The sequence below is a fragment of the Amphiura filiformis genome, chromosome 4, assembly GCF_039555335.1.
Source record: "Amphiura filiformis chromosome 4, Afil_fr2py, whole genome shotgun sequence".
In the NCBI taxonomy this organism is placed as follows: domain Eukaryota; kingdom Metazoa; phylum Echinodermata; class Ophiuroidea; order Amphilepidida; family Amphiuridae; genus Amphiura; species Amphiura filiformis.
The window spans coordinates 72,305,863-72,331,971 of NC_092631.1; the positions used below are offsets into that span (position 1 = coordinate 72,305,863).

A 26,109-nucleotide genomic window follows, 5' to 3' on the forward strand; every position below is an offset into this window, starting at 1 on the left:
GACTATGCGGTTAGTGATATATTGCGGCCCATTATGGTTGCAGAAAGAAATTAAGCCTCCGGCCCGCCTAAAATTATATAGAAGTACATACGTCTGTCGGGTATCCGGAGTCTGGTACCGGGTCCAAAAGGCATTGCATACTGCTCATTTTTTATGCAATTTATGACGGACCTCCGACAACGATTTTTGGCTTTCCATGCCATTTTGCGCTGACAAGCTTATTATGGAGCTTTGATGGGTTTGATCTTCAACAGTTTCCGCTGGGGCAAGCACAATCACCACTGAGCTCGACCAATAAATATGGGCCCAATCAATCCAATTTTATATTATTTTAAAATTAAATTTTGCATTTGATTGAAAGATCCATATTTTGAACCCGTTATTTACTCGATTGATATGAAGGGGGTACTACACCCCTGTGGTAAATTTGTGACTATTTTTGTATTTTTCTCAAAAACTAATAACACCACTGGTAACAAAAGTTATGTATATTATTGGGGCAAGGAATCCAATTACTACACTGAAATTTCAGTGACTCAAGACAAGCGGTTCAGTATATATGATAGGAAAGAAATGAGGTACATCCTAGCGGTACCTAATTTCTTATCATAAATAACAAACCGCTTGTCTTGGGTAGTAATTGGATTCCTTGGATTCCCGTATAACATACATAACTTTTGTTACCAGTATGTTATTATTTTTTGAGAAAAATGCAAAAATAGTCACAAATTTATCAAGGTGTATAGTACCACCTTAAAGAGTACAGTTTTTTGTAATTGATTCCGTGTTCCACATTTAACATGCTTAAGGGGTATTACACCCTTCGATAAATTGTGATTATTTTGTATTTTCTCAAAACTAATAACACACTGGTAACAAAAGTTATGTATGTTATACGGGCAAGGAACCCAGTTACTACACTGGAATTTCAGTGAAGACACACGGTACGTTATTTATGATAAGAAAAGAGGTACCGCTAGAATGTACCTCATTTCTTAACATATATAATGAACCACTTGTCTTGAATCACTGAAATTTCAGTGAAGTAATTAGATTCCTTTCCCCTATAATATACATACATACCTTTTGTTACCAGTGTGTAGTTATTTTTTGAGAAAAATACAGTCACAAAATTTATCAGGGGGTGTAGTATTACCTTAAAGGCATTAAAGCTCTATTTGTACTTTAAAGATTTGCTCTCGAGGAGGCCCTCATTTTCTCCTTGAAATTCTGATTTATTTTTAACACTATTGTATGTACTTTCATTACGATCTACGGACAGGGCGCTGTAGGCCTATTTTCGACAAAATCTTAGATTTTAAACTTAATCCCAATCAGATTTATATTTCCACAGGTCTTGAGTTAAGGGAACTGGAATGAGCGTGTTGAGCGTTTCGACAGCATTTTTGTGGGACATGAGAGCACATCAGACCTATCGAATTGCATTCTGAATACGAAGAATGTCTTTCTGATATCAAATAATTTTCATTTTATGAAATTCACGATATAATATACAAATTTTATGACAAATTATTAAAATTTGATATTTTCACATTTTGGAGATATAACAGTCCTCGAAATAAATGTTATAAATTTAATGATATAGTCTTAAAGTGTATGTAGCTGGGAGGAAAAGCCGACGATCAATTGAAAATTTTGACCTTTCGTATTGAAGATATGGATTTTTTTCCCTAAAAGACCTAATTTTTTTTGGTGTTTTGGGAGAAAATCCATATCTTCAATACGAAAGGTCAAAATTTTCAATTGATCGTCGGCTTTTCATCCCACCTACATACACTTTAGGTAGAAATCATCAGATTTATAAAGTTTACTTGAGTACTGTTAAATATCAAAATATCCATTTTAATGATTTTGCCATAAAATGTGTATTACATTGCGAGTTTCAAAAAATCAAAATTATTTGATATCAGAAGGACATTCTTCGTATTCAGAATGCAATTCGATATGTCTGATGTGTTCTAATGTCCCACAATAAATACTGTCCAAACGTTCATACCCCACCCCTTAAGGTGAGGAAAAATCATGGAAATGAGGCAGAAATGACACCTCTTGGGACCTAAAGTATAGAACCCATACCTTAAGCGTCATCTTTACTTTCCTTGATATTTGAGCACAAACATTGCTAGGTCACACTCCCTCCGACTCGCCGTAATAATATCGAGATAACAAATAAAGATTTTTATGGTTTTAGTAAGAATTCATATTTATTTTGTACACATTTCAAAACAGATGCCAGTACATCAGCTCAAATAACCATGTTAACATTAAAAAGTGACACTAGTTTCAGGGACAATAATTATGATAATATGTACGACCATAAACACACTTTTATTCCAATCAACCTTATGAGGTCCAATTAAATTCTTTCATTTGCATTGTGTAGACATATCCAGATAAATTTAAAGGTGATCTGATTGTATATTTTCTACCTCACATTGAGGCTCATCACCCAAACATTCTTACTTCAAGTTTTGAGATAAATTGCTTAAACAATTTGGATTTTAGATACAAAAATGTGTATCACAGTGGCTCATAGTACACAACTGGGGAGGAGGTAATCACCAAATTACCATGTTTTTGTTCACACCAACTAAACAAAACATATTCCAAGCCTAAACATTTCACACAGGTTATAAGAAAAATATGAGCTTTCACCTAATATCAAAATCTACACTTTGATGGGTAAAAGTGGGGGATGAGGTTTTCAATCAGGTCACGCACCTTTAATGTCATGCATCTCAATAGTGGAATATTTCCACAGATTAATTTGTTATCTTGCCTGAACATACCCACTATAAAACTAAAACTACTTTCAAAATTTAGGTTTAGCCTGTATATCTTCCTCGAGATTTTCTCAAGAACTGGTAATTTTGCAGGAATCTGTTATGCTAGAGGAAGGTATACAGACTAGTTTTACAGGTATTGCAACTACTTTAAAACTAGAGCTATGACTTGGAAAGTAATTAATGAATGAAATTTGATTTAATATGTATTAAGGGTAGTCCACCAGCTAGGCCTACACAAATGTTTGGTTGACCTTTACTGTCTGCACCAAATTGTTACCGTACAAATACCACCTACCTTAATTTTAATATTCCTGTTTTTAACAGTTAGTTCACACTTCTAAACTGGTTAAAACATGAATGAAGACAAATAATAGCAAAACATCCCCATTCACATCTTATAAGCTAAGTTTATTTGACTATGATTTCTATTTTAAAAAAAAATTGGTTTTCCACGAGTCTGCACCTACCCTAAGAGGTTGTGGAGGACATCCAAACTATTTTTTCTTGGCCCCATCCTCTGGGTTGGTGTCACTACAAAGAATACAACAAAACTGCATTCATCTGGTCTTCAAGTACAGAGAATATTCAACTCATGTTTTTACATTTCCCATATGCAGGCTTTTTTAATTTTTTATTACAAAGCATATCAGTTTGGGGCACTGTGATATCAAAATCTCTCACTGCATTCAGCTAGTTGCAAGATACAATGGGTTATTCCAGTTGAAATCCATACACCCCCTGTGGAAGACATGATATTAATCTCCCACACAGGGGGTGAGAATTTCAAACAGAATCATCAAATTCAGTAAGCCTCATTTGAAACTCGGACTCCCTGTGTGGAAGATTAAGGACAAGTATTCCATGATATAGGGTGTGTGGATTTTAACCAGATTGGACCAATCTGCACAGATGAATTTGAAGCAAAGAAGCATGTTAACTGTCTAATGTACATAAAATGAGTGCTAAAATGCTTTATTTGCTGCTGAAGTTGAAAGGAGTGAAAGGGTATATGAAATCACAGACTGGAGGTATGTGATAACTGGTCTGTGAATTTCACAGTGCCCGAACTGACTTCCTTACGGTTCCATCACATTTTGTACCCTTAAAATATTTTGTCACATTTTGTTTCTATAAACTTTCACTGTGAAATAATGACAGTAAAATAGTGTCAATACTGTAGCAGCAGGAATTATACATTTATACACGCACACTTCATACAACCTGGTTAGGAAAATACAATGTTGCTATGGCAACAATACAAATTCAAATACATATAATTAGTATGTACATCATGTTCATAAATATACAAGTTTTATGATACACTATAATGATACACTATATTAGACACAACTCTGATAGTTGTGTCAACAAATAAATACTTGATATTAAAGATGTATATACAAGGGACATGATACATCTTACATTACAGGGTTTGGAGGGGCGGATCCCAGATTTGAAAAATTATCAAATTAGGAGAGGCTAAAATGAGCCGATTTGCATGATTTTATTGGAGGGGGTACCTCCCCCTGTGGATCCATCCCTGCTCTGTACTAATAATAATACTCAATTTGGTAGTAAATTTCATTTTAGGTACACATTTAAAAATAATATAACTAAGGCCAAAAAAAAAATTGTTTCCTTGTCCTCCACTGACCAACCCTAATCTGGAAAATCTGGAAAAAAGGTTTATTTTTTGTTTTACTGTACAAATGAATACCGACCCTAATTATGGAAATTCCAGAAAAAGGCTTTCTTCTTTCAACATTTTTGACATCCTGAAAAGTTTCTACACAAAAACCATGAATAAAGTGGTATACAGTAGAGAAATATCCCAATTTACAACTATTTGGGCTATTTATTAAGCTAATTATAGGCATACAGTGATGTTTTGGCTATGACCTTAAATTTTTTTTTATAAATCCGAACGACCGACCCAATTCTGAAAAAGTTGGAGGACAAGCAATTTTTTTTTGGCCTAATGGACAGTTTTCTCTTGCATGCCTGCAAGCAACCAACCCTTTAGGTCATGCAAATACTAATTTGGCACCAATCCAAAACAATTATATCAGTATATTTTTCCAAGATTTATCCTGGCACAGTGGCATGGCAGAATAAATAAAATTTTACATTGGACATGGGAGTGGGATGAAGTCCACTATACACCACATAGTAGAACATACTATAGTTGTTGCAAATCGTTTAGAGAAAGATGGAACAACTTTGGACAGGGTGTATGACATAACAAAGGTTATTGGATGGGGTCATGTTCTAACTTATATTGAACAAACTCACAGACTGATGGTAAATCATACTTTAGTTGTTAGAGATCGGGTCATGTCATGTGACCTTATATTTAAACAAAACAAATATTTCATGAAAATTCAACCAAAAAAAAAAAAAAATAGTACAAAATTATGTTATAAAAAGAAGATAAACCTATATTTTCTAATATTTTTCTATGATACAAATGTCCAATATATTGTTAAATTATTGCCTATATCTACAAATATCAACTGCAAAGTCAAAACTAAAAAGCGATGGTCTATTGGTCCAGCCATCATAAACAACCCTACAAACAACTAAACAAATGTGTTCAATAGGAGATTTCAGATTCCACACCACCAAATAGTATTATATGGTTGTGCGTCCTTAATTTCAATTCTCAGAAAAACTCATTAACGCCTGAAGTAAGCATTAAAATGAGCAGAAATTTGCATAATTTTGGCTAAAGTTGGATTGGTCATAAGTAATGTTAAATACTGCAAGTGTACCACAGATGGGAGAGATCAAGTAATTTCTAAAGATTTTAAGCAGCCTTTTTCTTTACAGAAACACTGTCATGATTTTGCATGTAAATCAGTTAATTCTCAGACATCATAGGAATAAAAAAAAAAGTAAAAAATAATGATGATCAACATATTTTTCCCAGCCAGAGGGCTGATTTCAACCATCATAGCTGTCGCTCCTGTGAAGAAACAATAACGTTTTCTTAAGGCAAATTTTAGCACATATCTCTATGGGACTCTGATTTGGTGGTGTGAGATCATAAGGGCTCATAATTAAACGGTATTTTTACGCAGAGGAACAAGCCTGTCATAATTTTGTGACTAATAGTACAAATATTGAGACCACTTTGAATAATTTATGCTGGGTGGTTTAATACCAATACTCCCACTAAGTAAGAATTGAAGTTCTTACTTTACACAAATGAAATCTACCTCTTTTTACAATACTGGCTGCAGTTATTGTGTAACATAATACAGAATTGGGAGAATACCTGAAAGCCACAAAGATACTGTGAACCTAATTCATGTCACAAAACAAGATATTAAAGGCATTACCAGTTATCCCTGTGAAACTATATATGAAATTTGCAGGAATAACTTAAGTCTATGAAAAGCTGATTAGGGTTTTTTTTCATATGAAAAGAAAAAAAAAAAGAAAAAAAGTAGAGAACAGCAGGAGATATGATGAAGCTGTGTTCAATTGTGTGTTGCTGTGAGTTTCCTTACGGAGAGAGACCGCCCACATTTAGATAATAAAGGTATTGTTTTTAGCCGCTGTCATGCATCTATTGTCTCATATAACATGGGTGACATCATTATTTTAAGTAAAACAATGAGGCGAAGCCAAGTTGTTTTACGCCGACACATACGCGCTAAAGAGTGTTATATCGTGTCATATCACACAGTTAAGAACCAATAAGATTGCAGGAACTTTCTTAAATGATTAAGAATGACTAATATGTCAAATTGTATAATTAGTGGATTCTATCACTTGCAGAGTAAATTAGCCACTTGCGTGTCTATTCAAAAATCTTGATTTTTGCATAAAGGGAATCACTGATAGTGCCTTTAATTACCAAACAGAATTGAATTGCTGCTTCATGTCAAATGCATTGTTTGTGCAGCACAACCAAACACGTTGTAAGATGTTGAACTTCTCTTTGACAATATTATGTGCATGGCAGCTGTTGCTGCATATAATTTCCAAGCCCTCACATGTTGAGAGGCTGTATGGCTCAAAATTATGGGAGTATCACAGTTGGTGTTTATTCAATAACACTAGCATTGACTATTATGCAAAGAAAAAATAAAGAAATAATCTCTCTCTTTTGGTCCATTTCCAAACAGAAAATGGAATGCTGGTACAAAGCTGATGAAAAGCACAATTGGGTTGCAATTACATACTCAACCTGAAATGCACATGCGTTAGAATATAAAGTATACTTGACAATAAATATAATTACAAATAGTTTGACATCATTGCACTTGCAAGTTCACAGGACTTATCTCGTAAATAAGACTCATCTTATAAATAAGTATGTTTTGCCATACAAAGATTTACATGGTTAAGAAGAAATTTAAAAAATCCAAACATGCAAAGCAATTAATGTAAGCATACACTGAAACTTACAAATTACAAGTAATTCATGTGTATCAATGATCATAAATATAGTAAAATATAAATTCAGGCATTTGAAAAATACATCTATTATATTGTTTCAATCAACCAATAAACAGGTCAAAGGCCAGATCAAGGGAGAAAAGGTTAAAGGTTAAAGGCCAGATGAAGTCAGGAAAGGTTTAAACAATTTGAATTGTGGAAATAAACTAATTCATATTGGATATTAGTCTTGACTACGTTGCCACAGAAGAATTCAACACACAGTGCTCCATGTTCCCACAGAGGAGCTTCATATTCCCACAGAAGGGGTTCATATTCCTATGGAGCAAAGTACTTGTACAGGTTCTCCAACATCAGAGAATTGATCAGAGAATTGACCCTGATTACAGCACACTATTGCGGACCTTTTAGAGGGCGCTATTGTTTAGTATGCGCATGTACAACACAGAATCATAGAAAGATCAGCGCGTTTCATGTACCAAAACAATGCAAGGAGGCCACCAAGTTACCAAAGGATAACAGTCCTCTGACTACAGATTAAACCCAGGGTTGACTGCCAGCTGGTTTATATCGAACTGTGGTGACTACAGAACTTTTCTTGGGGCAATACAGGTGGTGAATTTCCAGTGGGGTACAAATATCTACAAATTGTTTAAAATTTGGTAATTATGACCCCAAATAGTGGCATTTCCAATGAGTGTTCGTTTTGATGGAGAAGGGGGAGGATTCACCAATACCCCCAGAGTTACCACTGTGTTATAACGCTGTTGTTCTCATCTTGGCATTCTCATTCTCTTCATCGGACATCTGTAGACTTCTTTCAAGCTCTTGACCGAGTTGATTGATGTCAGAGTCTTGCCTGTTGTGCTCTTGAGCAAAGTCTTGAAAACTGAGCAAATTGTCTGTGGTGGTTAAGAAAAGAAAATACACATACAATAAATTTCTGTTTGTTAAATAATAATGTACAAATTTGCAAGATGTAGGGCAATAAATACGATACAGGAATTAATTATTTGAAAGAATACAACAAATATGTGATGCGATCAAGCAAAATCAGTTGGCACTCGGAAATATTGATTTTGAGATATAGCTAAACAAAGGAAATATTTCCTGTTGTTTTGGAAACTCTTTAATTGCTCATATCTTTGGAGCTGCATGATTGCTCAATTTCAATGGGGTTTTCTGCACAATGCAGCTTTGTAAATGCTTTTTACTATCATATAAGGAAATCGAAATTTAATATTTCCGAGTTCCGACTGATTTTGCTTGATCGCATCACATATACATTGAGCACTGACTAATTAACCTAGGAAAACAATATTTCTGTACATGAAATGACAAAAGTATTAGTACGGTTCACGTGATAACAACATATGCAATAACAGGAAGCTGTTTTAACTTTTTAGAGGTATGGCTGACACAATAGGATGGCACTGGATAAAGTCCTTTGAATTTGTCCAGATTGAATAAGGACCGCCCTTTGTGTACGCCAAAAACGCCATACTTCTAAAGGCTACTGCAAATATGACACATGAATTTACTCTTTCAAGTAAAAAGAATATTTAGATTTTTCTCAAGCAAATGACAAAAACTTTTGATTTTGATATCAACATCCTTGATTCATATTGTGCCTTAGATACAAAGAGGTTATCCCATGTGTAATGGTATGAGATACCCACCATACTGAATTGTCAGGCACAGGTACCAAAATAGTGTAACTCCAATATTTTGCTGCAAAGGCATGAAATCTAGTGATTTTTGGCTTCTACGTACATATGAACATGACCAAGATTTTGATGTAGGGCTTAGCGCATGTAATTGGCACAATACATGTTTCAAGTAAGAATCTAAAATGGAAGATTGCTGGGCGTATGGCAACATAATCAAGAGGAACACGGTTTTACCCACAAATTAATGTGCCATAATCCAAAACTTGTTCTGTCTATCAGCACATGATACTTATGTGACTGATTTCAGGAAATTGTGGAATATATTAGCTATATTGTATAAATTTATTGTAATAGCTTCAAAAGATGAAACATATCTGTAGGGGAAATATTGATAGTTTATATAATGTTAAATGTTAAATATTAGCAAATGAAAAAAACACATATGCTGGTGTGGTGAGGAAGTTTTGAAAAGACACTCTTTAAATGTGAAGTGATTGTGCAAAGTTATTCTGAAAGCATGTTTGCTCCCACAGAATGATGGCAAAATCAATACAAAACAGAAGAAATTCTGGGGAAAATATTGATTTTGGAACACTAAATCAGGAGCAACGTAACCCATTTGCATGCTTTTAAAACTTAATTTAAATTAAAAAAAAGGGAATTTTGCTCATTTTAGTCTGCGTAATTAATTAGGGTTAATTTCTTGAAAAAATAAAATGAACTCTAATAGCCTCTAATTAATTATACAGATTAAAATTAGCAAAATGCTAAACGTAATATACTTCTATTTTACTTGTTCTACATATGTACCAAGTCACGGCTAGATAGGCCTTATAGTTACTTAGCAAATTAATCCAGTGGCCTTGCTTTCAGTTTTCTGCTCCGATAAATTGGAGTTATCAGAGCCAAACACCGCCAACAGCGACAAAGTGGTCAATTATGAAAATTGTCTATAATACACAGAATGCAAGCAAATATGCAATTTGTTGCTGGGCATATGGTGAAATCATCCAGTGGTACACTACTTTTGCCTTCCATTAGCAACACAAAAACTCTCTTGTCTAACAGGGAATAAACCAAAAGTTTGAAGATGTCCTATAAACGAAAGTCCTTTCGTTGGGGGGAGGGGGTCAAAAAGGCCGATTACGTTTGTAAAAAAGTTGTTAAAACATTGGTCAAAGTTTATCCTTCGGGTTGGAATTTTCAACATTTCAAACTTACATTAGGGAGATTGTCAGCCTCCTAACAAAAGCTCTCGTTTATAAGATGTCATCAAACTTTTGGTTTATTCCCTAATCCCTTTTCTCATTTTAGATTAACTGCTTCTTTCAATGTATCTACCCCGGTGTTGTCACTTACCATTGACCACGCAAAAGGGTTATATTTAAAGTATGCCCACGGACATAAATGCTCATGAAATTAAAAAAATAGGGGCGTTTTTGATGAAGGTGTCCTCGAAATTCTAAAATATGATGGTTAGTGACAACACCGGGGTATCTACATGCTCATGATTTATGAAAAAACTATGTTCAGTGATAATATATCATTGCGTTCAATTGTTGTGACAATTTTAGATGACTCATCTAAATGCAGTGTGGGTGTGTGTGCAAGCATACAAGCTCTGCTCAAAACAGCACTAATGTTCATCTTCAATGATTATGAAAAGGCACAATTTTGATGATAGAGTCATTTTGAAATTGTCAAAACATTTGAATGTATTTAGGTATGAAATCAAAACTGGCCCGGTTTCGTTCAGTTTCCATTGTTTAGAACAACAGAAACTGGATGGTCGCAGACGGAACCGGCGGTCAAGTTTTGATTTCATCCCTTAGTGACTTTCAGCATATGATGGAAAAGATGACGACATGATTTATGATTTCACTTGGTGCACAGATGAAGAGAAGAGCCTGAATCTAAGAAATATCACAACACAGCAAACTTCAAACACCCACTACTAGGCACCACAAATCACACATCTAGCTATGGATATATATTATATAGTCGAATACCTCAGTAAAAATAAAACTTTGGTTAGTACGGCATATCACATATTCAAGGACAACTGGTGTTCATACGCCCTCTGCAGAGCGTCGATTTCTGCGTCGTTCAATTCCGGGTCATCATCGCTGTCATCGTGATCGCTGGGTGGAGGGCTTGGATCATACAGGTGACGTTCTTGATTGCATGCATGGTAGGAAATAGGTAGGTTGGATTAAGTTGGTTAGCATGCACATTTGGTATATATACATGTACATGCATACACTGAAATCCCTTAAACATTACAAGTTGCAAAATACATTACCCAGTCTTCACAAATGGAGAACTTTAGCCCTCGACTACTATTAAGCTTTATAGTGCAACTATAATCCCTGACAGAACTAAATTTGTACTGTTTCTTGGCTATAACAACATATTTTCAACATGACTGATGAACATGTCATTGCCATCAAGCCTAAACACTTTCTAACTTCCCAACCTTCTCCAATACCCACCAATCTATGTTGATCCCTGCTTCCTGAGCAGAATTCCATGATTCGACATATATCATTGCAAGGGAACAATTTACATTGCCCTTTTTTAGAGTGTCCACACTCTTTTGTCTATTTAGGATAATTAGGATAATTCAATCACTTTTTTTTATCTAGCTTTCATGTTCTATTTATAGGTTAATGAACGGGCTTTTACTTGTTGGGATTCGGGGCTTACACCTTAGATGCATCAACATCAGCACGCTTGCATTATTTTGTCTAATTTCTCGAGCAATAAGTAATACATGTTCATTAACCTATTTCATACACGAGAAGAAAAACACATGATTTTTTGCTGTTTTTATAACAAAATTATCACTAAAGTGTTGGAAAATACAAGCAAATATAAATGCATCAACCCGAAAAAAAATGGACGCGTCCGAAAGCACTACACGTAGTACGGGGAGTGCGCGCCCGTGCATATTTACACAATCAGCGCATGGTTTGGATTTTTCTAACACTTGCTCTGATTGGTTCTCGATATCTAAGAGTGTATGAAGGTATCCTAATAACTGGAAAATAATTTTGTCCACTTGATTAGACTACAAGAGTAGGAAAATCATGTTTTGTTTTTTGATGAAATACACTCAATAAATGTTCTGGTATAGGCCTATATACACAAGGGTTGCCTAGCGCATAAAATCAATTCTATTAACAAACCCCTAAATCTTGAACCACTGTATTCTTACCTTCTGGAGGTAGTAAAGTGTCCCATGTGTATTGTTTGAGATCTATGGATTGATTGATCCATGCATTGGTTTCTAGATCTTGTAGAGTACATCTCCATTCAGGTTCAGGATGCAATAACCATGCTACCAGCTGCATCAATTCTGATCAATAAAAATACATAAAACACAAACATGTTCAATTTGAAATCTACACATAAGATTCGTCCAATTAAGCTGGACATGGAACAGAATCTGTTTAATAAAAAGAACCAGTATTAACCCTAACCATACCAAGCTTCACAACACCCTGGAGGCTTCCCCTGAATCAGGCCAGGGCAGGGCAATACTGAGGGCGCTCCAACAAAACCGTTAGAAGTTAAAGTAGCACACATTATGGACAAAACTAGAGGTACACCCAGTGTAAAAATTTCATATCAACTCACCACAAGTGTTTTGTGCAGCATTAGTGCTAGTATCCCTAACCGACAGGTAAAACTAAACTGAAAGGTCCCGGTGAAAGGTACATGGCACCGCTGGTCGCCGACATGAAATAATCCAATTTTGCATCTGGATTTGTTTTTTAAGTTGAAATCATTTTTTGGCCCATTTGTTTCTTTTAACTACTTCACTGCTAAATTTCAATATTGTTTATGACATTTGTAAAAAAAAGAAGAACAAAAAACCACTTCAAAAACATGAAAGAAAAAAAAAAGTGAATTCTAAAAATTGTGCATGCACACAGGGGACACAGAGACAATTCTGTATTTTTCTGGCCTATTACACTATATTCATTTTCCATTCCATTCTATTAAAGCTTCATAGTCCCATAAAACAATGGTGTTACCTACCTGTTGACACAAGGAATGGTGGCTTCAGGATAGCTTGAATAGTCTCCTCAATGTCATAGAATGGATTCTCACCAAACACTAGGGTGTAGAGTGTCACACCAACAGCCCATAATTCCAACTCTGGACCTCTGTACCTGTGGGTGATGTAAAGATGTAATTATAAATGATTCACCAAATCCAAAATTCTAAAAAAAAATAAAAAAAACACCTGATTTTTACATTATTGAAAGTATAAGTGGACTTGTTATAGATAGAGATGAAAAAGAGCTTGTGTTCAACCTTATCACTGATTGCTAGAGTGATCTTGAAACGCATCATCGTAACTCGCTTCATCTTTATCCTCAGGAGAACTGCACATAGTTCAACTTCATAAGTATACGGCACACAAACATGACAAACAAACAAATCTAATGGGAATTTAACAGACTTATCCTTCACTTTCAAGCTATTTCAAGATATGTTGAGCCTTTCACAAGAATCACTGATAGCGCATTTAATTAATGTCATAAAATAGGCTCTCTCCAATACCAGGATGTACCTGTACGGAGTCCCTCTCTAATTACACATTGCTATAAAATACAGACGTTTTCAAAATGAAAGTTTTCTGAGCTGTCATTTGTTTATGGATGACCCAGTTAATAATTCCGGGTCATCGACACTAACACAAGCACAACTATTTAGCTTGAACACAAATCTGCATGAAAGACACAACCAAACGTGGGGTATGTCTTGTGTATGAGATTGATGTTTACATTGCCAAGTGTCAATTTGTCCAAATCTAAAGTGCTGAAAAATGACGAACATTTCCACTTTTCTCTCCATTACTGTCATACTGTGAAAGGCCAAATAGCGGTGGTGTAGTTCAATACGTTAGGAAAACATTTTACATGACGACCCATGTTGACATTGGCTAAAAAAGCTGTATTGTTGTTCAAAAGGGTAATGTGATTCATGGCGTTTCTTGTCCCCCATTTTGACCCCCTAGATAGCTTACTGAATAAATACCACTCACTGTCCCTGTTTTTCAAACTTTTCCAATATTGATTTGAAATGGTCTATTTCTTCCCTCAAACTAACAATACTGAACACAAAAAATACATACAGCAACCTTTGGATAGCAAATTACTGCATTTTACATCAGAACTCTTCACTTACTTATTGCCTAGCAACACCTCAGGTGAGCAGTATTCTAGAGTACCACAGAATGTTGAGAACAGTTTACCATCATCCATGTATGCTGCCGACCCAAAATCTATCAGCTTGATGCAGAAATTTTCATCTAAGATGATGTTCTCATCTTTGATGTCACGATGGAGAATGTTGTTACTGTGGAGATACGAGACCGCTGCTACTAGCTGAAATATAAATATACAGGATTAGAAAATGTTAGATGCTGAATAGTTAAAATTAAACTATATTCTTGGTCAAAATTGTTGGTGCTTCATTTGGGAGTGCAGATAATCAGCTTGTGTAGTATATGAAACATATTCAATAATGAGAACAATGCTTATCTTTTAAAGTTGTATTTTACAGATCTCCTAGTCCTTTGTGTTCTCCAGTATGAAATCCAAGGCATTATGTAAAAATTGAAATATAATAAATTCTTAATTTTCTTGACAATTTCTTTACTTTCCAGTGATTTATGGAACATTTAATAGGCTTTATCTCTTGTAGGTTTATATTACTTCAAATTAGGTTTATATTACTTCAGGGTTTGAGGGCGCTTGTGTCACGTTTAGAGAATAAAGGTATTGGATCTATAGAACACAGAAGATATCATTGTTTTATGTGGAAAAACAAGGTGGAAAATTATCATTCTTACACAGATAAATCATAAAATCATGGGTATAATTACGGAATACCCTCCATGCTGTCCATAAAGGAGAGAACCATAAGGGTGTGATGCCTTGTTGTAACTAACAGAAGCAACGGACAGTGCAGAGGGTATTCCGTAATTATTCCAAATCATGTAAAGATTGCACAATGAGCACAGAGTGCAGTATGTCGCGCAACAGTAATTGCTCCAGCACGGCATTTTGTGTTTGGGCGTGAATGACAGACCAGTTCCCATCAAATAATTCTCGATTGTCTGATAGAACACGCCTCAGTCAGCAGGACAATCCAATCATATTGCTAAGACTAGCTGTTTAAAAATTACCTGTCTAAACATATAGCTTGCTAGTGGCTCATCCAGATTTGGTTGACGATCAATGAATTCAAACAGATCCATTCCTGCTCCATGCTTCTCCATTACCATCTGAAAGAACTTGTCATTCTCAAAGTAATCCACCACCTGAGAAAAACAAAGAATGATGAATTGATAACATAATTATTACAATTTTGTATCATCATTTTAGCTTCTTGATATATCAAATACGCATTTTAAACTTGAGTTTAGACACAGAAAATGCATCTTTGATTATGATTTTCAAGCAGATCCCTCATCTTTCATTCAAGTCATTGTGATGCTGTCATGTCTTTATTTATATTGACATTATAGGAGCCTGTGAGGAGTGAGTAATTGCTAGGACACTAGGAATGCGTAATCGTTGAAGCAGAAGTGAAGGAGTAATTCTTCTTCTTCTTCTTCTTCCTCGGTAAGTGTAACATCAAATGCATGATGACAGGCACACTTCAAGTTGCGCATGTACAAAGGATCAGGAACGCAACTTCAAAAACACAATAAGGTACACAGGCAGATGATAGCACTCACCTTGACAATGTTCACATGATCAATCTGTGACAGTAATGCAACTTCTAGAGGCATCTTTCCTGCTCCAGCATTGTCTACCCAGTTTTCCTTCAGTACTTTCTTCTTTTTAATGAACTTCACGATGAACTACAAAAACAAATAATATCAAAAATATGAGTTAATCTGCTCTTGAGATGGAGAAATCACTGTGGTATTATAATACAAGATACTGTATTTGATTTAGTGTTTTTCTTGTCTTTCAATATAACCCCATGGGTACTACCTGCCAAATCATCTAATAACTATCTTGATTGGTTACAAAGAGGCCTGCATCAAATAATGAGCCAGTCAGAGATAAGGTAAGAATGGCTAGCAGGACTCAAGGGGTGAAGCTTAAATGTTATAAAAGATCTACTTTGATTGGATACTTAGATGATTATATCAATTAATTAACCAATCAGTGGAACTGTAAGAAAGACAGTAGTGCCCACAGGGTTGAGGACAGGTGATGTTGTGGGTATAGTAAACAACACAATATCCTGACCACACAAACAAACAATAATTTATAATTTCTTAACAAATCTACTTCCAGGTAACAGAAAAAAAACCAGTTAGCAATTTGCTTTCTGGACTCATTATTGCATCATCGCCCATAAACCACACTGCATCATCCTTTACTTTTTTAAACAAAAGTATTCAAAGGTCATGATGAGTCATAAAAAGCTGAAAGGTCTCACATCACTCCAAGAGTTTTAATTAGTTTTAATTCTTTAAATTATTTTCTTTTATGAACACCAGCTTTTAACTTTTACCAGCTTTTATGAACACCAGCTTTTAACTTTTACCAGCTTTTATGAACACCAGCTTTTAACTTTTACCAGCTTTTAACTTTTACCAGCTTTTAACTTATACCAGTTTTAACTTTTACCAGCTTTTAACTTATACCAGTTTTTAACTTTTACCAGCTTTTAACTTTTACCAGCTTTTAACTTTTACCAGCTTTTAACTTTTACCAGCTTTTAACTTTTACCAGCTTTTAACTTTTACCAGCTTTTAACTTATACCAGTTTTTAACTTTTACCAGCTTTTAACTTTTACCAGCTTTTAACTTTTACCAGCTTTTAACTTTTACCAGCTTTTAACTTTTACCAGCTTTTAACTTTTACCAGCTTTTAACTTTTACCAGCTTTTAACTTTTACCAGCTTTTAACTTTTACCAGCTTTTAACTTTTACCAGTTTTTAACTTTTACCAGTTTTTAACTTTTACCAGCTTTTAACTTTTACCAGCTTTTAACTTTTACCAGCTTTTAACTTTTACCAGCTTTTAACTTTTACCAGCTTTTAACTTTTACCAGCTTTTAACTTTTACCAGCTTTTAACTTTTACCAGCTTTTAACTTATACCAGTTTTTAACTTTTACCAGCTTTTAACTTATACCAGTTTTTAACTTTTACCAGCTTTTAACTTTTACCAGCTTTTAACTTTTACCAGCTTTTAACTTTTACCAGCTTTTAACTTTTACCAGCTTTTAACTTTTACCAGCTTTTAACTTTTACCAGCTTTTAACTTTTACCAGCTTTTAACTTTTACCAGCTTTTAACTTTTACCAGCTTTTAACTTTTACCAGCTTTTAACTTTTACTAGCTTTTAACTTTTACCAGCTTTTAACTTTTACCAGCTTTTAACTTATACCAGTTTTTAACTTTTACCAGCTTTTAACTTTTACCAGCTTTTAACTTTACCAGTTTTTAACTTTTACCAGCTTTTAACTTTTACCAGCTTTTAACTTTTACCAGCTTTTAACTTATACCAGTTTTTAACTTTTACCAGCTTTTAACTTTTACCAGCTTTTAACTTTTACCAGCTTTTAACTTATACCAGTTTTTAACTTTTACCAGCTTTTAACTTTTACCAGCTTTTATCTTTTACCAGCTTTTTCTTTTTTACCCGCTTTAAACTTTTATAAAAAAAATTTCTACTTACCACTTTCTCGTCTGTTTTCCTACTGGCCATCTTGACAAACCCAAATGCTCCTTTACCTATTGACTGTAAGGTAGTATACTTCTTGCCATACAACCCTTGACCTAGACTCTGTGCTTCTTCATCTTCTGTTGATGTAGTGCTGTTAACCCTTGCCTGTGCTGCCAATGCCTGCTGGCAAATATACAGTATTTCATAATACACAACTGCCACTTTAAAATAAAGATTCTTTTTTGGATTAAAGATTCTCCATTTTGTTTGTTTACTTAACAAGAGCATGGATTCAAGATAATAGCCAAATTAGTGAAAATTGGAATAGCACCTCATGGACGATAGAGTATTAATGGCTTGCATAATGTTTTGTGTAAGTTTTGCTTGTTAAAGAATGATATCAGATTGCCTGTTAACATCGGCAAATGGAATGAACGCATTAGGTGGCTCCATTTGAATTTCATACACCCTCTGAGAAAGATTCAACCTGAATCTTCCACAGAGGGAAGGCGAGTTTGTGCCTAATGTGTTCATTCCATTTGAAATTCATACTCCCCCTGTGGAAGATATTTCTAAAATCTTCCACAGAGGTAGTGTGCATTTTAAATGGAATAGCCCATTTCTCATGTGTGTGTGGGGGTGTGTATGTCCATGTTGGGGTGTGTTTACAAAAGCACGCACACACACCAACAAACACCCCCACACATAATAGAAAGAATAGTACCACGCAAATGTTGACGGTGTATATCTGTTTCTTATCGCCACACAAGTGTTTTTCTGATATTTTGCTTTTATAATATTTCGACACAAATTAAATAAAAAATCGACAGGTAACAGCTAGGATACCTGTTTAGTATGTGCCCAAGTATAATACATCCACTTTTGCAAGTTTGAATGATGCGTCCTTCATTAAAGAGCCGATTACAATAATGCATGCACACATCCGTGGAAATCAATATATGGCTTAAATTTAGGGACAGCCGTTCAGTTAATTTTTAGAAATATCCAAGACATTTACTGACCTCTCCTAGACTTATACCACTGGCTGATGCATTGAATGTGCTACTAAAACTTGATGCTAATGTGATGCATGAGGTACAGCGCACCCTACGCCTGGGTCGGCTGGATCGCGAGCTATCCACAGGCAGTACAATGTATTACCGTCATCTAAATCCACCTTCTTGATTTGAAATATAATACCTGGAATGAGAACAAATTGTGGGAAATATGAAAATATGACAACTTGGATAAAAATTAACAGTAGGGGAAAATCACTTCCAATGAAAGGAGTCAGTAATACAAATAGATCAGAGTATAAAATGCCAGGAAAAAAAGAGTAAGGTATGACAACTTGGATGTGGAGAAGCAAGTACCGTATACAACCTAATTAGCGACCGTACCCTAGTAAGTTGTCCCAACAGAATTTTTTGAGTGGCAACTGTGTAAGTGTCCCCTTCCATCAAATGTCTGAATAAAATTCTAAACCTTCCAATTCAGGATAATGTTGATTTTGACTTCAGATATATTGTGTTTTGAATATTTATACCATTAAATTCCCAGTTGTAAGTTTCATTTCACAATTTCAAGAAGCGCTACAACAAAAGCTGAAATAAGAAATATCAAGTAATCAAATTCAGAAATATATTGGCTAAAAATGGCATCAATCTCACAAGGCACGATCCATCATGTAAATGGGTCTGACCTCCAACACTGTGCGTCAGTGACAATATTAAATGTAAAATTGTATTAATAGTGTCAACAAAATCAAGTACGGAAAAACACACGCAACTCCTAAAAAAAGCCCACGCAAACTAAAAAAAACTAAAAAAACTAAAAATATTATTTTTCTTATTATTTTTGTGTCCAAGTCTTTTTAGATCAGGGCGTTGCTTTAGCATAAGGTTGAATTGGAATTAGAAGATAAGGAGTGAAATATTAATGTTAAGATTAAAATGCTCTTAAATTTGGATATGCTTCATTGTTTTTTGACAAATATTTGCAAATTAAAATATTACAAAATGACTAATTGGATCGCACCTTTAGGGTTATCTTGCGTGGGTGACAAAAACCAGTTTATCCTTTGTGTAAGACTGCATGGAATTAGCCTAGCACAAATCTTCTACTGAAGGATTGTACAGCTTTATTCCGTAAGCTGTTTACACTAGTCTAACTCATGAATATCTTACACCAAGGATACACCCAAAAAACACTGAGGTTTTATGGTGACCAGGCATGTAACTTGCATGATGGATTTAGGGTTTTAAAAAACCTTTGATTTTGAAAAAAAGGACATTTTGTCTGTTCACTTGCTATGGTAAATGTGGTTCTTCAAACCATATTGTCATCTCCTCGTCCTTCATCAATTGAGTCCAAACAGGGATATTTGGTAGTGTAGAAAGCATGTACATGATATAGATTTACAAACTGACTGTATGGTGTGTGAATCCAGTCCGAAAGTATACTGATCATAGCTATCCCAATGAGAACTACCTGCCTATTGGTCAAAAAGAAGTTTTCATTATCAACTGGACCAATCAGCAACATTGTTAGAATAATTACACCACCCAAAAAAATTGGGGTGAATTATTTGCAAAGCTCCATTCTGATTGGTGATTAAAATGAAGATATCATGTAATGGACCAATCAGAGACAATGTTAGATCGGCAGATAGTGATCGGGGGTTATACCATAAAAATGCTACCTACCTAGATAGTTTCCATCTCGATGTCTTCCTTGGCCAACGTATCCACCTTCTGGAATGGTTTGCATTGATGTACATGACGCTTGTCTGATAACACGAGCCGGTGTCGACGTTGTTGGTATACCAGCGTCTGCTGCATCTCCTCGTCCTTCACAAAACTTTTTGGGAGGTGTCCTTACTACATCAGCAGCTTCATTCTTATTCACATTTACATTGTTTGCTGCATTGTTGTTGACAATATCGTCCGACTCACTCAAACTCTTCTCTAGCCATGCCTTCTTGACGGCGTTAGCCGGAGAGTCCTTGGGATCATTATCCATCTCAGGAATGTCAGCGCTACTTTTGTCATTGTTGCTATGGAGTGATATCCTCCTAGCAGTGATAACATCTTCACTGCATACCGAGTCATCATCCAGTGGTAGCGGACTAACATGCTCAAGAGAGTCCCTCTTATCACCTCCGTGGGCACCGGATGTACCAGGCACATTGAGTGTATCGGACCCGCTACTGTTTTGTCTATGTTGCGTCTTCCGCGTTCTACCCTCAGTCCTTACATCACCTTTGACATTACCACTTTTCCCTGCATCCGTGTCATCCTGTACATCTGATGTTGTTTTAGGAGACTCTGTCCGACTGCCACTTGTGCCTTCAGAGACATGATCCCCTTGGGAGTATCGCTTGCGATTTAAATCAACCAGAAAGTCACACCCAAACACATCTTCGCATAAGCTCCCCTTTCAGATTCAAAACCAAGAGACGATATATCGCTGAGTCCATCAGGCGTACAACTCACATTGACTTCCATACTGCTAGCCTGACTACTAGGGGGTGACACACCTAAAAACAAATGGGAGGTGGCATTGTCTGTTTCTTCCGTTTCCTCTGCATCTGCTAGAGGTACGTCTTCCATCAGTTCAGGAGTTGATATACTCTCAGGATTAGCTGAATCACAATGGAGGGCAGAAATCTTCTCTGTAAACTCTCGCGCTTCTTTCAGCAGATCTGCTGTGTCGGACCTGGTGTTGAAAGACAAAATTTCTATAATATTAAACTTGATTCGTTAGAATTTTCTGAGACACAGAGATGACAGAATCCATGAAACAAAGCAGTATCAACAAACATTGGGCTATTCCAATTGAAATCCATACATCTTGTATGGAAGACATGAATTTAATAGTTCACACAGGGAGTGTGAATTTCAAATGGGGTTACCTGAATGGTTGACTCCATTTGAGTTGTACACACCCTGTGTGGGGATTACAGCCATGTTTACAATAGGGGGTGTATAGATTTCAACTGGAATAGCCTGATGGCAGATTCTTGCAATAAAGCTGATTTCAATTTATGATCAGCAACTGTTATTATGAAAATGTTTTAGTATGTAGGCTATACCACGGCGAACTGTTAACAGTTGAGGTGGTGTAAACTTACAGAATGAAATTATTCATGAAATAAATATGACAAAACATCTGTTTCCATGCAAATTCAGTTCCTTTCAAGAAATTTTTATTTACTATCCAGTGAAAAAGTGTTTCTCTTTGTACTACATGTACAACCTTGTAAAATATTTCAAGGTCCCTAAACAGTATATAAATTGAAAGGTAAGTGTTTCAACATGCTAGAAATAGATCTATAAACAGGATGTATTAATCAAGTCTAAAACGTCAACCAAATGCTAAATATATCCAAAATATGAGCAAGATGGGTTTTTTAAAAGCTTAATTTCTTGAAAAATAATGGAAATATGTATTTGCAGCCCTCGAATTAAGGATCTGAAGGGGCACGGCAACTTTTTTAGGGCAAGTTAATAATTGCCTTGGATTTTCACTGAAAAGGCAAGGCAGCACGACAATTTGTAATATTTCAAAAGGGCATCACGGCAACTGTTGAAAATTTGAGAAGGGCACCAAGGCAATTTTTCAAAAGCTTATAGATGCATTGCTGTCAGCTGAATTTGACACCAAAGTAAAATTCGACTCTCAACTTTACACTAAAACTAACCTGAAAAAAAAACCTGCTTATATAATACAAAGAAATCAATAATCAACAGTTTAATTTATGTAAATTTTGTGATCCCTAGTTCTGAGCTGCAAAACTGACTCGAAACAGCGATGACACAGCTGGTAATAATATTGATCAAATTCGCCGGGATAAAAACTATTTCGTTCAAAACATATCTAGAGATGGGCTCACATGTACAAGATAAGACGATACCGGAAGGGTATCGCCATCGGTTTGCAATGGGAAGTCAATGTTTGCTAATCGAGAGATCAATTGATTTGCCCAGCGCTCGGATTTTGTTCATGACACAAGGAAGCTTAGTTACTAACAGCGTTTCTGATTAGTCCATAGTATTTCTCTGACCAATCGGAAAAATTAAGTCAGATTTCTAGCAACCAGATAATGTATAAAAGCCGATGTGATTGGCTGAATATGTAGGGGTAATGAATATTAATTCACAACAAACTATTGTGTATATACTGTGATTGATAGCTGGGTTATGATGCTCAAAATAGCGATCGTGTTCAAGATTTTCGATTTAATTTTCCACAATTTTTCGGGGTTTTAACCAGTACTTGTTAATGATTTATAATGGAGGGGCAGGGCTAGGGCACCGACGGCAACTTCATTAGAGGGCACGCGCAAGTGACTGCGCGTTAGTAAAGGACATATTTTGAGGGCATTACAGCAGTGGGGGTGGGCACCCACGGCAATATGCCGTCAGTGCCGTGGGTTAATTCGAGGGCTGTGTATTTGGAGGTTCGTGTTCAATATACTGAAATAGATTTATTAATTTTTAGGAAAATCAACTGGTCGTTGGTTTTGGTATTCAAATGTGCTATGGTAAGTACAATTGTAAAACAGCATATTAATATTTGAATAAAGACCACCTTTGACAATTTTTTGTAAGTGTGTTACAGTGCGTGTGCGTATAGGGCCCTCATGGTGTGATGTCGTGTGCATGTAGGGCCATACGTTGCCATTGATCGCATGCCAGGAGTATGCATTGATGTGGATCTGGCTTACCTTTCACATAGCTGAGTGGGTCTACCCATATCATCCTGTACTGTGATTTGTGTTGGAATAGATGGCATATTGGTGGCTCCTTTTACGTCTACTTTAACCCCACTATCAGTGCTTGTTTCTGATGATCCTGCAGAGACTATTGGGCTTGGATCTAGAAAATAAGAACAATGTAAATAAACCATTTTACACTAAGATAGACAAAAACTATAAATTATCATGAAAGTTCATCTGTGTTGGTAATTAAATAAATGAAGAATTGAACTTTTGTTCACAACACATAAAGTTGCTCACCTTAGCAAGAGTCTACGATCCAGTTCTGACGTCACAAGTCAAGAGTCGTCAAATCGATCAACGAACTGGATCATTCTGCTGAAGAAGGTTGTAGTAATAACAACCGAAAATTTCAGGTGAGCAACTTTATGTGTTGTGAACAAAAGTTCAATTCTTCATTTATTTGATTACCAACACAGATGAACTTTCATGATAGTTTAAGAAGTGATTACGGCAAGGATTGCCTAAACAACGTGAGACTCTTGGAGCGTAAAGCGGAAAGAAAATCGCATGCGTTTTCGGAACCATCTCCGTTTTTCTTTGCATTGCAAACACCAGGATATAACACCGGTGAGTTTACGACTGTCCAGTACGGTTAAAGGAAACAAAGCGAATAACATCTTAAGACGCGCAGAGAGAGCCTTGTTAAATGTTAGAGTCGGACAAATTGTTAATAAGATCAACAATCTAAGCCAGGAGAAACAAAGACTAGATAACGTCGTTTTGAGTGACAGTAGTGTGTTACCTGATACGATCAAAGAGGAAGTTAAATCACGCACTGGAAAATCGCAATTAAAAGAGCACGAAGTGTCAAAAGTACGACAACAAAAGAAATTCTCTCGCTTGTTGGAACATAAAATGAGCTTAATTCAAAGAAATTGAATAATAACCTAGCATCGGAGTGTATTAGCAAGTGGGTGAAAAATTGCTCGCAGAGAATTCTCAATGATCGAGTTATCAGTGTTAGCTAAGGGATTGAATTACGCTGTTGCGCCTAATAAATTTCCCGTTGTGGACATAATAACTTCCACGGAAACGGCCTGTAGAAATCTATCGGAGCGCGACAGGGGTGAGTTAAGATCGAAAGTCTCTAACTTGTTAAGTAGACCGAAGAAACTTGACAATAACTTGAATAAAGAGGAATTAAAAGCTGTTGACAATCTTAAGAAAGACAAGGACATACGCATATTACCAGCGGATAAAGGGAGGATTGTTGTTGTATTAGACACGGCAGAGTACCAACAAAAGTGTGAACAACTTCTTGGTGATACAACTACTTACACAAATCTTGGCACTAAAGACCCTACTACCAAATATAAGAAACAACTTGTGTCTGTGTTACAAGAATTGGAAAATGAAGGTGCGATAAATCGCGATGAATATAGGAAGCTTTATCCTACTACAGAATCACCACCGAAATTCTATGGCTTGCCAAAAGTGCACAAAAAGGACATACCTCTAAGGCCTATAGTTAGTAGCGTTGGCTCAATTACCTACAACAGTGCCAAATTTATCGCTGATATTCTTTCACCATTGGTTGGCAACACTACCCATCATATTGCCAACTCGCAAGATTTTTCGGCGCATAAAGAACGAAAGGGTAGAGGGCGACGAAGAACTCAGATCCTATAGCGTCACTGCTCTGTTCACTTCAGTGCCTATAGAGAAAGCCCTCGATATAATTCGTGATGACTTGATCAGTGATACTACGCTAGATGAAAGAACAAAGCTGTCAGCGGGCCAAGTGGTAAAACTTCTTGAAGTTTGTTTACGTTGCACATATTTTGTTTACAATGGAGTGTTTTATTTACAAATACACGGAGCGGCAATGGGGAGCCCAGTCAGTCCAATTGTCTGCAATCTGTATTTGGAACATTTGGAACAATTAGCCATCTCTACTGCTCCTCATCCTCCATTGTGGTGGTTCAGATATGTTGATGACACCCACACCAAATTAAAGAAACGCTATGCCCAGGAATTCACTGATCACTTAAATTCGCTCGATCCGGATATCAAATTCACCACAGAGGGTGAAGATAACAGGACTCTGGCCTTCTTGGACACTCTAACAGTCATAAAACCGGACGGCTCACTCAACATCAAGATTTATCGCAAACCCACACATACAGACCAGTATCTGAACTTTTCTTGAATCACCCTTTACAACACAAGCTGGGAGTGATACATACGCTTTTCATCATCAGCGCTGAGACAGTTATTTCAGACCCGGTAGATTGTGACGAAGAGAAGTTGCATATCACTGAAGCCCTCTCTAAATGTGGGTACCCCAAGTGGGCATTTGACAGGCTAAACAAACCAAAGGACACTAGTAAACCGCCGAAGGACAGTACGAACACCAACAAAGGACAAGTCGTTATTCCTTATGTCAAAGGCATCTCCGATGCCTTAAAACGCATTACAGCTCATATGGCATAAGAGTGTGTTTTTAAGCCAACGCGCACACTCGTCAACTGTTAGTTGCGCCTAAGGACAAAAACGGACAAAAAGGACGTCCACGGGTCCCGTATATCTGATTCCTTGCCAGGGTCAGACCACCGGGGTCCCTGCTCGGAATCATACATAGGAGAGACTGGCAGGTCTCTAAAAACACGGTTCCTTGAGCACAGGCGGCCTAGCTCCACCTCGTCCGAGGTATCTCAGCATATACACATAGAGTCCCCAGGACATCACGTGGACCTAGAGAAAGTGCAGATCCTCGACAGAGAACCTCGGTACTT

At 36.2% G+C, this 26,109-nt stretch overlaps 1 protein-coding gene across 1 annotated transcript in view; it reads right to left on the minus strand.

The window, feature by feature from the left end:
- Window positions 1-6,412: 6,412 nt before the first annotated feature.
- LOC140151374 (PAS domain-containing serine/threonine-protein kinase-like) overlaps window positions 6,413-26,109 on the minus strand; it is a 117,426-nt gene continuing 97,729 nt past the window's right edge. The window contains 12 exon segments of the mRNA XM_072173685.1: window positions 6,413-8,116; window positions 12,102-12,242; window positions 12,929-13,062; window positions 14,084-14,283; window positions 15,087-15,221; window positions 15,642-15,767; window positions 17,605-17,772; window positions 18,615-18,697; window positions 18,700-18,792; window positions 20,298-21,032; window positions 21,035-21,309; window positions 23,321-23,471. Of these exon segments, the coding sequence (XP_072029786.1) occupies window positions 7,971-8,116; window positions 12,102-12,242; window positions 12,929-13,062; window positions 14,084-14,283; window positions 15,087-15,221; window positions 15,642-15,767; window positions 17,605-17,772; window positions 18,615-18,697; window positions 18,700-18,792; window positions 20,298-21,032; window positions 21,035-21,309; window positions 23,321-23,471 (2,387 nt within the window). The 3' untranslated portion in view covers window positions 6,413-7,970.